At 45.6% G+C, this 14565-nt stretch overlaps 1 protein-coding gene across 1 annotated transcript; it reads left to right on the top strand.

Moving 5' to 3' along the window:
- The first annotated feature begins 11268 nt into the window (after nucleotides 1–11268).
- On the top strand, nucleotides 11269–13534 carry NKX2-2 (NK2 homeobox 2). Its single transcript, XM_081952658.1, has 2 exons — nucleotides 11269–11801; nucleotides 12929–13534. Exons 1-2 carry the CDS (start codon nucleotides 11474–11476, stop codon nucleotides 13483–13485), a joined length of 885 nt encoding a protein of 294 aa, XP_081808784.1. The 5' UTR covers nucleotides 11269–11473; the 3' UTR covers nucleotides 13486–13534.
- Nucleotides 13535–14565: the final 1031 nt, after the last annotated feature.

Below are 14565 nucleotides of genomic sequence, written 5' to 3'. Positions count from 1 at the left end.
ACTCACAGTTAGAGAGCTATTGTTAGTATTTAGCACTTCAGGGTAAAAGGTTCATTGTATAGCTCTCTTTGCATCTGCTGGAATGTCTCCTTTCTCATATCCAAACTCACCTTTTCTCACTGTTACATGCTTCCTAACTGTAGTTACCCAATAAAAGGGGGATTAAATTGTGTTTCTTCTTGCAATGACTGGGAGCAAGAAATAGCTTCCTTTTGTGATCTGAAAGATGGGAGACCTTGTCTCTTCTGCCTTTCAGGCCAGGAAGAGGCAGGGCTGAGTTTCCCTTTCTGAATTGATTACTGTTTATGTTTGTATAGTATTACTCTTCTGATTACTGAAGGTAACAACTGGTGGGATAGAAGAGACAGAAGAAAGAGGCCCGTTTATGACTTGTTCCTTGAACTATTTGATTCGAATGCATTCCGTGCATGACTTCCTTTGAAGTAAATAGGTGTATGATTGCAACTTACACTTTTACCTGACACTGCATACCAACTTTGGATTGGAGTAAAATTGTGGGTTTTATGCTAAATCTAAAAGTGAACACTCAATTCTCTCTCAATCCAGCAATGCTCCAACTGAAAGGAGCAGGTGCTTAATTCTTCTTACTGGGAGGTCGTGAGTAGATGAGAACTGCTTTGCTGCTGAGTTAATTCAAGGCTCTCCTAGATCAGTATTCTGCCCCACAGAAGCTCAGAAACCTTCATAGGTTCACCCAGGGTTCTTTCTGAAAATCAAGGAAGGAGGGACATTTCTTTTGATCACCCTCACCTCATGGCTTCTTCCAAACCCAAATACTCCATTCTGTTTTGAACAAGGGGAAGGGCCTTTTCTTTGTAAGGCAACTGAGCTAACATTACAATCATTTTTGTTCTCTTTCTTCTTTTTTATGTTTTCTGGTATTTTTATTTTTGCAATGGATCAGCAGAATTATGTGATGCAGTCTATAACTGAAAGACACATACTTACCATTTTATTTTTAACCCTTTATTAATAATTTGTAATGCTAACACTAAGGTAGCTTTTATTCAATGAGACCTGATTGGTATATCCATACTGGTGGAGATAGAAATGAAGGTGTATGGCTCGAGCTACTAATTTATTTTTCAATATAATTTTCTTCTAAGAAAGAAAGCCACCCAACTGAAAAACAAAATCCAAGCCTCGGTGATAACCTGTACTTCCAACAATGCATTTGGGCTTTGCGTGGATTGTGTAGACAGTCCTTTGTCATGGATGCAATAAGGTCTCCTGCTTTGGGTAGGGGGCTGGACTAGAAGACTTCCAAGGTCCCATATGATGCTATGGCAGGCTGCTAGTGAGTTTTTAATGGGAAGGAGGGTGCACTTAAAAATCACAATCCCTGTTATAGTGACAAGACAGAAGATGGGAAGCCTCATTATACAGACTATCCTTTATATACTTGCTGGACTTGCAATGAGACTAGTTATGGAGTTGCAAAATGATGGCTCCTAAGATCCCAGTGCCAGACTGTATAGGGCAGGGAGAGGTAAATTTGGGCTTCTCAATGTGATGTGATGAAGTAGAGATGCACTTAGTAGCTTTAGATGAGTGGAGCTTCTTTGTATGCTGCATTTTGTCTCTTATGTAAGGAAGGGGTGGAATAAAACGCCACACCAGTGATCTGTGAGGAGGGACTGGGTGTCAGAATTTGTTGGTCAGATACAGGGAACGAAAAAAAGGAGCCATATTCTGTGCTGGGAGCAAGGGCCTCGTTTCCTGGCATCTGGTCCCAGCAATGAGGGACCAAGGAGAAAGTGTCAACTCACCCCGTCTGAGGCTGGCACTGAAGAACCGAGGCTGTCTCTCCTTCCCTCCCCGCCCCCGCCGTCACGAAGAAGAAGGGAGACAAAAAAGCTGCAGCTGGAACCGCCGATGAAAAACCAACCTTAATCTCTTGCAAGCCCACTATCAAAGCTTGGATCAGCATATCTAATGTAAACGAGCTTTCGCACACAAATAACGTGCCACATCTGGCCCCTGGGGGTTTTACAGTGTCTTAGCTACGGAGCGATTTATGGGAAGGTGCGCATGTTAAAAATGGGAGGGGGAAATGTGGATGGTGGGTTAGCAAAGCCGGATAAGTTTCGGGGGCGGCTATGGGAGGAAACCGGGCAGGGAAAAGAGAGAAAGAAAGGTCCATTGCTGTCCGAGAGCTGCAGATCAGACGGAGGAAGCTGGGCTGGGGCGGCAGCGGGCTGGGTGTTGTAGGTCCATCTGCTTAGGAGGAGCGTAGCCAGGTTGGTAGTGGTTGATAGAGAGAGCCATGCAGGAACAGGCGTGTTTGCGCTTCCTACCAATTTATTACCGATGAACATATGGCCAATATTTTGTCCCACGTCAGAGCAGGAAGCAAAACAAACAAGACCGCGTCGTCTAGAAGAGAGGGAGGGGAGGGGAGGGGAGGGGAGGGGAGGGGAGGGGGGGAGGGGAGGGGGAGAGATGCAGCGCGGCAGCCCCTCTCCTCAGCCAGCCCGGCTCGTCGAGAGCCCGCTGACTGATTTGAGACAATGTGAGGGAGCGCAGTGGGAGGAAGCAGTCCAGGCTTCTGGGCTTGCAATATAAAGCGCGGCAGAGGCAGCCTACCCTTCCACGCCACCACAAATTATACACGCGCGTTCCTCCAGCGAAAGCCCAGGCCGGCACTCGAGCCGAGCCCGAGCCGAGCCCGAGCCGAGCCGAGCCCCGAACTCTCTTATAGACGCAGACGCTCCGCCACGCACGAGGAGAGCCCTAGACGGGCGAGCCAGAGCGAAGCCACGAGGCAAGGCTTTCGCCTCCAGGTGAGGCGCTTCTTTCTCGCCGAGAGGGAAAGGGGGGAGGAGGGGTCGCCCGGGATCTCGTCCCGTAACGCAGGGATGCGGCCGGGAGTGGGGTGAAGTATCGGGGAGAATCTGGATGGGTTCTCCGGCAAGAAAGACAACTTCGACGCTCGACGGCGAAGAGACGGGAGGGCGGTCAGGGAGCCCCCAAAGGTCTGTGGAGAGGGAGAGGGATGGGGGCGGAGCGGCGAGGGAGGCCTGGGGCCACTGGCCAGACTGAGGCGCGCCAAGTTCTTGGGGGGGGTGGGGCTGCTGGGTTTGGCCCCCAAAAGAAGGAGGCGCCGGGGAGTTTGAGCGAGAGGAGGTTTAGTTGCAGGCTCCCTTCCGGGCCTGGGGCTCCACACTCCCAAGTGGGCGGCTCGATACCCCCCTTCCACGACCGCCATCCCTTGCTCAGCGGATTCCGGTCGAAGAGTTCTCCAGAGGAGGTGGCAGCGCTCACCTGGCCAGGTGGAGAGGGAGCTACCCGTCAGCGAGGTTGCTGAGGGGACCGCGGGAGGGTGGAAAGGAGGCGCGCAGGCCGGAGGGAGAAGAGGCGACTCGCCAGGTGCCTCTGCGCGCCGGTCTCAGCCCGCATCCCCCGCCCCGCCGCCTGTCCGCGAGGTAAAAAGCTGGCCGAGAAGGGGAAAGTGCGGCCGCTGCTTGGCAGCATCAAGTGCAGCGGCGCCTGCTGGAGAGCTCGCTCCTAACCCCGCCCCCTCCGGCAGGCAAACAGCGCCCGCCTTTACCTGCTTGGGCGGCCCCGCTGCTTCCCGCTGCTTCAGCGCGCGTCCTCCCGCGCCGGCTCTGCAGTCCGGTTCGCGTCGGGGCTCGGCGCGGCTCTTCCTAAACTCCGAAACGCTCCAGGGCGGTTCGGCTCGATTAGCAGAGACAAAGATTATTAATCTTTTTAAGGTGGCTTTTCCTCGAGGGAGAGGAAAGGCTGATTCTGGGACAGGTAGGTTGCTACCTTCCCGAAGCGTAGTTTAACCTTGGCGGGGCCGGGAACCGGTTAGTACGGAGAGAGGCGGGGAGACACTTCTTGACTGAGTCGGCAGAGTTCGCCACAGGATCAGAAATAATTCAAAATCTGTTCGAATCAATTGGGCAAATTTCCCTTGCAATTTGACGTTTTCATTATTATATTACTAAAAAGGCACACACAGAGAGAAGGTGGCCTTTTATTTTATTCACTTTTCTTGAAGAATGCCTTACAGCATCAGAAAGTTGTGATCCAGTTTCTTTGGGAGGACCATTATTTTCATTTTTTAAAACGTTCAAAGTATTTCAAGAAATTTGCTTTAAGGGCCTAAAATACATTTTGATCTTACAACCACTTACATTCGGAGTTAATGGTACCCGCCGTGCGCTTGTGTGCATGAAGTTAATTTGAATAGCCAAGAGCAGTATAAAGAAAGATAAGTATCTTGTCTGTATAATTGTCTGTATTAAAAACAAAAAAACAACCAGAGGCAATAGATCCTTTCTTTGGACAGGAGAACAGTTCTGAAGGCAAGCTGACAATGTTTAATCCCGTTGACACACCTTTAATCATTGGAGGGAAGCTAACGAATAAAGCTGAAGAATTGGCTGGAGGGAAGGAAGCTTTTAGCCTTACATATTAAATGGCCATAATAAATTGGAACCAAAAGGATAGCCAGAGGTTAGATCCTACTTTTGCAGAAAATAATACTTACAAGCTGAAAGGCAGCTCTAAATTCTATGGTCTATTTGTCTATATGATAATGTCAAGTGGTTTTGTTCTTTGTTTTTGTTTAAGTTAGTTGAAAGAACAGCTTATTGTACTTCGTATTGTTGCATCAGTATATTTGAGAAAATCTCATAAATGTGGTTTTATCAGAGACTTAAAACATGCCCTCTGGCTTTGGCACAGCCCGTAAATAACCGATTAGCCTGCAGAAAGAAAACCGCAATGTCTATTACAATTTGTAACCTCGGGAGATTTTCTGAAAGAATTAGGAAAAAGCTTGTTATCAAAGCCAGTGCTAGAGGGGGGGGGGAATCATAATAGTCATTATAATAAAAAACTCATTTAGATATTGAAGTGTTGAACAGAGTTTAATTTTTTTACACTGCAAATGACAAGGAACCTATTGCTTCTTGAGAAAGCTGGAAGTCGGAGCTGGAAGAGAGATGACAGTGGCTCATTTCTCACACTTTCTCTGCCCTTTGTCATTGTGAAAGTATTTACCTCTGTTCCTACAGTTCCCCATTACTGCACCACAACTACAGAGAGTTAAATAAGTATTAGAGATAGTTTCATGGACATCTGTTTTCAGACAGAGAGGTTTCTCCAATTTCTCTTTCCAACACTCCATTTTGTGAAGAGGGGAGGGGATGTCCCACTTTATTGCTATTACTTTAGGTTTCTGTCAAATAAAAGTAGAAGGATTGGGTTTATATCAAGAGCTCAAGATCACTGTTAAAATGTTGTGAAGGTAAAGGCTGTGTAGGTTTCATTAAGAAATGGTAGTCACAAATGTCTCATATCAAAATTAAAATTCTGAAAACAATTACAGTTTTGTGGCTGCAAGTCACACTGAAGTCATTGGACCTTACATGTTGCAGATACATATAGAGTTGTACTGTAAATCTAGTCTTTTCAAATAATCTTTTTCTTGGAAGCTAGAATAGCATCCTTTGGTGATTAAGCATTGTTACCACCCAGCATTAGAACAAAGACAGACTGGATTTGCCCTCAGTGTTCTAGGTGTGGTTTTTGCTGAAGTGAATGCCTTTCTTATAATTATTCAAAGCAGATTTTTATATGTGAGTGTTATCTGTTCTTATTGATTTCAAGTGTACTATCCTAAGATTATAAAACCTGAGATAAAACAGGCCGTCCACACAGTAAGGCTTTGTATCTTCTTTCAACTAATCCTCACTAGGAGCGCTAAAGGTGCAATGTGTTTTTGTAGACGGATGAATGAAAACAATTTACTTGCACCTTTGCTCTAATCAAACAATAAACTAATCCACTTGAAGGCTATTATCCGAGGTGGGATGTTGTGGTGGGTGAAAGATCAACCCTATATACTCACTATACAGTATCTTCCCTCCCTTCCTCCATCTTTCAAAAGGAGAAACTCCTGATAAACTCCTTTTTCCTCAATTCTCAAATACAAGAAAATGGTAATCAACAATGTATTGTTTGAAAGGGAAAAGAAAGACCTTGTACTTTTTTTTTAATGTCCTGGTATGCATCTGTCCAATAGCAGATAAAGAAAGGAGAAGAGTGGAAAGACAATGAAATTGGCTGTCTAGCATCAGGGCCAAATGGGACCTCAAACTAGCTACTGCATCTTTCTGTCACACCTTGCAGTGTGTGTGTGTGTTTATCAGACTATAAAGTAACATTGCCTGAAATTCTATTGTAGTAATTACCCAAACATATACTTAAATAACACCACATTGCTGTCACTGTAAATCATTCATGGACATGGGGGGGGGGGGACTACCATATTTTTCAGAACTAACCCACAAAATCATTTCTTTTAAAAATCTTGTATATTCTCCTCACCTTTACAATTCCTGTAATTCTAAATGCTCAGTATAATCAGCGGCCCTGATTTTCGAATCTTGTTTTCGAATTAATCATAAGTCAAGGACTGCTAAGACCGTCTGGTGCTGTGGACAGTAGGGTTACCTCCAGCTATCCCTGACTTTACCGTAGCTTTTCATGGTAGAAGTGCCCCAGCAATTTACATGAGTGTAGCAGCTAAGAGGTCTCTTTCTCTGCTCTTATCCCCCTGCGTTATTTTAAATAGAGTCCTAAGTGAGGGTTAAGCCCATGTTTTGGAAACTATACCCTTCCTTATAGCTTGAGATGTGGGGAAGACAGCTGCAAAATCTGTGAAGAGGCAACTGCCCAGTGTTTGAGCTACCTGTAAAAGTAAACAGGTAAACACTTCCCCACTCCTAGAGGGCACTTGTCTTGAAGTACAAGCACTTGTGCTGTGTACACGTACCTCTCCTTTTCAGCCTCTTTGTTCAATTGTTCAAATATCACTAGCACCACCCGGCTACTTTAATTCCAGGGCTTAGGATGGCCAGCATTCCTGGTTTCTTAATCTGTTGGGCAGACATCCTTACTAGACTCATGTCAACACTCTAGAAGCACCAGCCATTTGACTTTTGTTCATTCATTCTCAGGTTTATTTACTTATATGAGTATGAAAAGGAATAAAAAAGGGAGGGACACACAAAGGAATGTTTTCTTTACGTTGCTTGTTAAGGTGCTCCTTAATTACCCAATAAGGATACAATATTCTAATCAAATGTTGATCTTTCCCTAAAACTTAGAGCATAAAAAATTGGCCATTTCCGTCAACATCACCACCTAAAATTCCCAGTCCATTAGAGTTCACATATGAAGGGTGACAAGAAAAAAATGGGAATGTAATTTGAGAGAAAATGTAGACCCACAAGTTTTAACTCAAGAATCTCTGGAGATTTAGTAGACGCCATTAATTATTCTACACTAATCCACAGTCCTGGTTCAAAGCTCAGATGGGACATCACATTTTGGAATAAATCACCCTATGAAAGGGAAGCTAAAGGAAAATGGTTTTTAAGTTGCATAGTGGATAGTCTGAGAAAGAGAAAATTGTCTCAAAGAAAAGGAAGCACAAGAGAGAGCCAGGATCCCATTTAGGAATAGCGGGGAGGGGAACACTTCTAAAAGAGAAGTCCTTATTCAGAATGCTTTAGCATACTGATTAAAAATACATTGTATAAATCCATCTAAACTTGGGGGGGGGGGGTTTGCCAAGACTTGCCACTTGCTTAGATTTTCACCAATCTGCCTCAGTTTTTCAGATCAGTCAGCCCTGTTGCCAGCCAAATTGGGATGTTGTAGTGTATTTTGATCTGGATGAGGCATTCGTATCCACCCTTCCCTCACCCACCACATCTCAATAGGGTAGAACTTGCCTTTGTGTGTTTCACTAGTACATAACTAAGACCACATGGCTTCTCCCCTCCCCCTCTATTATTGTGGGAAGGGCTCAAGGTGCTACTAGTGGGTGCTACAACATACTAGTCCATTAAAGCTTTGCAGTAGATGCTTACTGGAAACATGCACCAAACAAACTAGATAGAATGTTACAGGAAATAAAATGCGTGTTGATTGTGTTGCTGCTTTTCATACCATTTCTCTGCACTTGTGGGAACTTTCTGTATAAGGTAGACTTGCAAGCCTCGTGGATTGATTGGGGGTGGGGGGGGTGAAGGCATTGGGGGTGGAATTATGACTTATTGCAGGTCTTTTGTGTACAAAAGAGAATGGCTGGTCACAGTCCAGCTGTGTTGCTTAGTCGGTGTATGTGCTTCTCAATGGCCTATTGTCATCCCCATTCCAAGGGCAGCTGATTAATGTTCTCTAGGAGCCCTGATTTTCCCTTAGGAAAATATTTGCTTATCAGGTGGCCGGTGGGAGCAAATCTGTCCGAATATATCACATGAGGAGCATGTGCTCCCAAGTGTAGCTCCCAGGAGGTCTTTATTGGTATAACTCAACAAGTGAGATTTCTCTCCTCCCCCTCCCAAGTTGTAAATGTAATCAAGGGTTCAGTATCCCAAGCATGAAGAGATCTATCCCATCAAAAGAAGGAGGAGACAGAAAGATATTGATCAAAATCCAAACTCCTACCGAGCCTGTGTAAAGCTCTAACCCAAAAATGATGCTTTCCTCACAATTCTTTATTTCCTCAATCTCTGCTCCTCCTCACCTTTCCCCTTCTTGCCACAAGTTAGGTTTTTTTTTTTTTGAGAACGGACCAGAATCGCTTGGCAACATGATTTACTTATATCTGTCTCTCCCCCCCCCCCCTTGCTATTTGTAGTTGTGTGCTGCAACTAGCATTTCCTTACTGTTATTCTTTAATTATTTCTTTTGGAGCCTGGGCCTGGCTCCAAAGTAAATAAAGGGGTATATTCCACTCTTTCCCATCTTAAAATTATATTGCAATGTGAAAGAACAATGGATTCTTTCTTTATTTGGCTACTCAACAGTTACAATTATTTATTTATTACACTTGCTCCTGTTAATCCTCCTGCTATTTAGAGAGCCCCTCACAACCATTGTCTTGGTGCTGCCTCCCAGTATTACAGCAAGAGCATTATAGCAAATATCTCGTTTGTTTTTAACTTTGGGGCATCCTCATCTTGATTTTAAAGATTTTTGCCTGGTGTTCAGATTCCCTTCACCCACCCTTTTTGGTTCTCACTACACCCGAATAAAAGGCTGTGTATCAATTGAAAACCTGGTCTTGCCCTGAACCGATTGTTGCTGCCGCTCCCCCTCCCCCCTGTGATTTATTTATTTATTATTTTTACTGGAGTGAAAAGAGGAGACCAGCTAGGAAGCATCCACATGAAGGGGTTTTCCTTAATATTGTGGCAAGATTCCGAAATGAATGAAGAGATAGTCCATTGAAAGGCGTTGAATGCCATGACAACTAGGAACAACCTCAGATTTATTCCAAACAGTTAGAACACATTGAAAGAGGGCGTCAATCATGTATTATTTCGCCAGTGAAATAAATGCAAAACCTGGTCTAGGACAAAGGCTTCCAACAGAAGCCGGACATTTGTCTACATTTCGCCCATTGTCCGCAGCTTAGCAATCGGTTTGTATTTGTGTTTGCCCGGGTCCGACCACCCAGGATGCGCTCAGGGACTTGCTTTAAAAGAAGAAAACACCCGAAGCATTGTCATCCGCTTCGCATACGAGATGGGAGGCGGGGGGGGGGACACGGGACACGGGGAAATATACTGATCAACGATTTTTAATTGCTTTGGGGAAGGATTTCTCTGATCCCCCCCCCCCACACACACACACCAGTCTATCAGAGCGGTGTACTGATCATCGCCTAAGAAAGTCAAGCAGCCCTGTCTCTTGGTCCCCTCCCAAAGAGCTAGAGGACTTTGGGAAGAGGGGCAATCCCATCTGACTTCCTTTGTAACTCCTCTTCCCCAAAGAAGGCTAAGTCCTAAATTGCCCTCCGCATGGCGGTCAGCGCTGCCACAGCTCAACCCCACCCAGATTCCCTCGGAGATTAACAGCCCAGCCTGCCGGAGTCCGTCTCCGGCCCCAGAGCAAGAGGCAGCCCGAAAGTTCACTTTAAAGAAGAGGGGGAGGCAGAAGGGGGTTGGATAGAGCAACGGAAGGACTACAACCACAAATCTCTGAAGACTGGACTAAGATGCAGGGACTGAAGGCAGACAGGCAGGAAAGAGAGAAAGAAATAAAAAAGAAGAGTTTAGCTCTAGTGAAGACTGAAAATGTCTCTTCCACAAGGTTTATTTTCTTTCCAGTATCCTTAAGATGCTTTCTGAATAAGCAGCAACATCATAGACTTGGCGTGTATGTGTTATATAAGTGTGAAAAATGCAATCTATTTGCAATTTTGCTTAAAAGAATGTCTTTTAATCTACAATCTCCTCTTGAATTCAGGCATTGGCTACTATAGAGTCATTCCCAGATTAATCTCTTAGAAAGCGAAAGGCTGAAACAAATTACCCTTGTGCAAATATTTTATAAGAACCCACCAAAAATCATTCGACTCTCCAAAAGCAGAATGATCCTCTTTACTGCTAGTTTAGCTTATTTCGAAGCAAACTGGAATCAATTACTTGCTGTTTAATTTCTAACACTCATCCTTAAGCCTCAACCACAATATTGACCTACGAGGTTTACATAAATTGGGCTTTTGCCATCCCAACAACATATTTTGGTAACAATCAAGAATTTGAATAGATTTATCCTTTGCGCTCTTTTCGGCTGTTCTTTAGGTGGTAGTTTAGTTCAAGCCATTGCACAATTGTCAATTTTCCAGTTTGCTTGCAAATAAAGGAGCGGGGGAGGGGAGGAAGAGCAGTTATATGTCAGTAATAAAATGGAAAATGAATGCAAAATTGCGTTCGAAGTGTGTATGTGTGAGAGAGGGGGGGAGGGGATATTTCAGAAGCAATTTGTTAAAGCGCATTTTCAAGTATGTGGAATATCTAGCTACTTGGATCGCCTTTGTATGTAAATACTGTGCAGAAAAGGCCCTCCCCATCTTTGTAATTAATTGACACGTTATACCACTCATCATGTGCTACAGCACCAATGGTGGAGGCTCACCTCCCTCCCCAAAAACCCCACAATTTCACATCTGCAAACACTGTCTTCATCCACTTGACTCCCAAGACCCGCCCACACGTGGCCAACCTTTTGCGTTTAATGCATTTTCAACCCCCCCCCCCTTCTCCCTCCTCTCAGCAGGTTCATGTTCGAAGACCAACCTTATATGGACAACCCGTCTCAGCAATGGCTTGTTTTTTTCAAGGAGGCACCACCAGCGCACTGGGCTTAAAGCAGACCTTCAAGTAAATGCATGTTGGCATTTTTCCTGGAGTTACAAAGTCTTGAGGAAGCCCGCGTCGCCCCCCCCCCCACGCCGGGTTCCCCGGTTCTCTGCTCCCCAAGCCTGAAACAGCAGATAGTATATGCCCAAAGACGGCAGCTGATCTTTGTGCCCCCCCTCTACCCCACCACCCCAGCCTTTCCGTTCTTCTTTCATCCCCATCCCCCATCCCCCCCTTTCCTCTTCTCTCTCCCACCCACCAACCCCCTTTCCCGGTGAATGTTTGGCGAACCGAGAGGATTGACAAACTGGTCCTTCAAAGTTTCCTGCATAAAAATTGAGCAGAATATGTCTCTAACCAACACAAAGACCGGCTTTTCTGTAAAGGACATCTTGGACTTGCCTGACACCAATGACGAAGACGGATCCATCGCGGAAGGGGGGGAGGAAGAGACGGAGGGTTCGGAGTCCCCCCAAAAGCCGGTCGTTTTGGGGACAACCGCATTGGACGCTGTTCAGACGCTGCCTCTGAAGAACCCCTTTTATGACAATACTGATAATCCCTACACGCGTTGGCTCGCCACCACCGAGAGCATCCAGTATTCTTGTAAGTAAGCAAACTTACACATTGGGGTTCCCTCTTATTGTGAGCTTGCTCCCCCACCCCTCCAACCCCAGACTGGATGAACTGTGGTAGCTCTTGTTACTTTTTCTCCGCCAAATTGGTTGTCTTTTAAAGTACTTTTTAAAAATAAGTAACTAAAAATAAATACTTTTTTTCTAAAGATGCTAATAGGATAAATAATAGGGTTGAATCCTTATTTATTTAGGTGTTTTGAGGGGAGGGGAGAAGAATAGGAACTAAGCCCATTCTAAATAGATTTTAAAACTGCCCTTCAACTCAGCTGCTTTCTCCTCTCTTTCCCGAGTCCTCCTCTCTACTTTTCTAACTAACAGAGCGTGCTTTGTGGGGAAATTTTGGATGGCCTTGCTTTAGACGTTTGTAAATCGCCCCAGGCTCTGCTGGATCAAAGGATGGCTTGTTGAATTGTCCTTTAAAAATCAATCCACGTAGCCCAGAAAGAAGAAATCCATTCTGTTTGTTTTTAAGGGAATTGTCCAAAGTCCAAATGCTGTTTTAAGAGAAGACATTTCAACCTAGGGAAGTTCTCCTCCGCATAACTCATGCGCAAGAGAACTGTGCACGGCGCTCGCTATGGTTAGTTTTAAAAAGTAGGTTGTTCCAGACCAAAATATTCTATATTTGTTCCCGAAAAATTACTAAAATTTATGCGTTTTGTCTTTATCTTCTTTTATATTTCTGCATGTATCTTTTCATCTGCGCTCTATGGTACAACATGCATTAATAGAAAGAAAAATAAAGCGCACAATAATCACTGAGAAGGGAGGGAGAGGGAGTGTGCAAACATGATAAACAAACATCGGAGGTCGATGTTAGGCTCAACGCGCCATCCAAATGTTCAAAGGGAGGCGAGCTTTCCCCTTACAAAACCGTTCCGTGGCGAAGACGCGCCTTTCCGACCGGGCAGGGACCAAGAGCGCCCGCCCGCTGGCAAAGGGCCCCGGGTCTTTTTTTCTCCCCAGGCCAGCCAAGCAGCGAGCCGACAAGCAGCAGTGCCTGGCGGGACCCCATGGTGGGGAAGGGGGAGTCTCCTGTCCCACCCGGCCGCCCCCCTCTCTTCTGAGTTGTTCCCTTTGTGGCTTTCCCCACAGTGCACGGCTTGACGTCCAGCAACTCCCAGCAGGACTCAGCGTCCAAATCTCCGGAGCCTTCCGCGGACGAGTCCCCGGACAACGACAAGGAACCTTCGAGCAACGGAGACTCGGGGAAGAAGCGGAAAAGGCGGGTGCTTTTCTCCAAAGCGCAGACTTACGAGCTGGAGAGGCGCTTCAGGCAGCAGCGGTACCTCTCGGCGCCCGAGAGGGAGCACTTGGCCAGCCTGATCCGCCTTACCCCGACGCAGGTGAAGATCTGGTTCCAGAACCACCGCTACAAAATGAAGCGGGCCCGGGCCGAGAAAGGTATGGAAGTGACTCCTCTTCCCTCCCCGCGACGGGTGGCCGTGCCGGTTTTAGTCAGGGACGGCAAGCCGTGCCACACGCTCAAAGCCCAGGACTTGGCTGCCACCTTCCAGGCGGGCATCCCCTTCTCAGCCTACAGCGCCCAGTCTCTCCAGCACATGCAGTACAATGCCCAATACAGTTCCGCCGGCACCCCCCAGTACCCCACAGCGCACCACTTGGTACAAGCCCAGCAGTGGACTTGGTGAACGCTCGGGAGGCCCAGGACTCGCGAGTGGATCGAGGGCCGGTCCGACTTCGGGGCGGGTGGAGGGCCAGGGTTGAGCTCGGGGGGGGCTTGCTTCTTCCTTCTTTGGGGCGGGGGTCGGTTTCCATTCTTCGGGCGTGTTTTGTGCTCCATGTTTACAAGAAAAAATGCGACGTTGCTACTGGTCTTGTCTACCTACAACGACAAATTTTAAATAATTATAATAAGAATAAAAAGAATAAAAACGGAACGCTCTCGTGATTTTTGTAAAGCATGCTTTGTGATACTGAAGCTGTGGTCAGTGATATTACAAATCAAAGAATTAAGATTTCAAAATTTAAAAAGAACTTTATTTCTCAAGATGGAAATAAACGTCTGACAATTATTAAAGATTCTAAGCTAGCGAGTTTTAAATATGTGATAGGTTGCTATATTTGAGGGAGGGATTTATTTTGGTTTGTTTGTATTAAGAGTCCCCCCCCCAATCTACAACTGTACAAATCCAAAAGAACAGAACACACACATCTATTTCACACATGTGTTTATGTATGTATACGCACACACAAACACGTGTTTTTCTGGATATATAAATGCGCGCACGTACACACGCATATAAGGATCGTCTTCATAGAAATTTTGCGGAATAGCAAATATATATAAAGATGGAGACGATACTTATATGTGTGTATTTTATTAATGGTATACTTTTGTCTGGGTTTTGTTCAGGCTTTTTAAACGCACGTTAACGACTTTCTTCTTTCGGAAACAAGAGTGTCTTTTTCCTTTCTTTCCTTGAAACACTTCAATAGTTCGGGTTTGGGCAGGTTTGGCCACATTGGGGAACTTTCTAGGAATTAGGCGTAATTAAATTTCGATCTCTAAAATTTGGCTCAATCTGGAACTCATTGTAGGAAGACGAGATGTGCCTCTTCAGACGAAGTTCGCTCTGAGCCTATCTCGGTAGCCCGAAATCCCGAAGCTCGGAGTCGCAAAATACTGGAGGCAGAGCGCACGAGGTGGGAGGGGAAGCTGCTTCCTTCTACCACCGAGCTGAGCTTTGCCTTGGCCCAAAACGCAGACA

This window comes from Natrix helvetica (genome assembly GCF_964273705.1).
Source record: "Natrix helvetica genome assembly, chromosome: 4".
NCBI classification, from domain to species: Eukaryota; Metazoa; Chordata; class Lepidosauria; order Squamata; family Natricidae; genus Natrix; species Natrix helvetica.
The sequence above is the reverse complement of the archived record's forward strand: the minus strand, read 5'-3'. Positions and strand labels throughout refer to the sequence as shown.

Bases quoted from the DNA above. Each gene is read 5' to 3' on its own strand.
- NKX2-2 (XM_081952658.1), top strand. From the start codon at position 11,474: ATGTTTGGCGAACCGAGAGGATTGACAAACTGGTCCTTCAAAGTTTCC. The intron at 11,802-12,928 runs GTAAGTAAGCAA...CTTTCCCCACAG, and splicing joins CGAGAGCATCCAGTATTCTT to TGCACGGCTTGACGTCCAGC.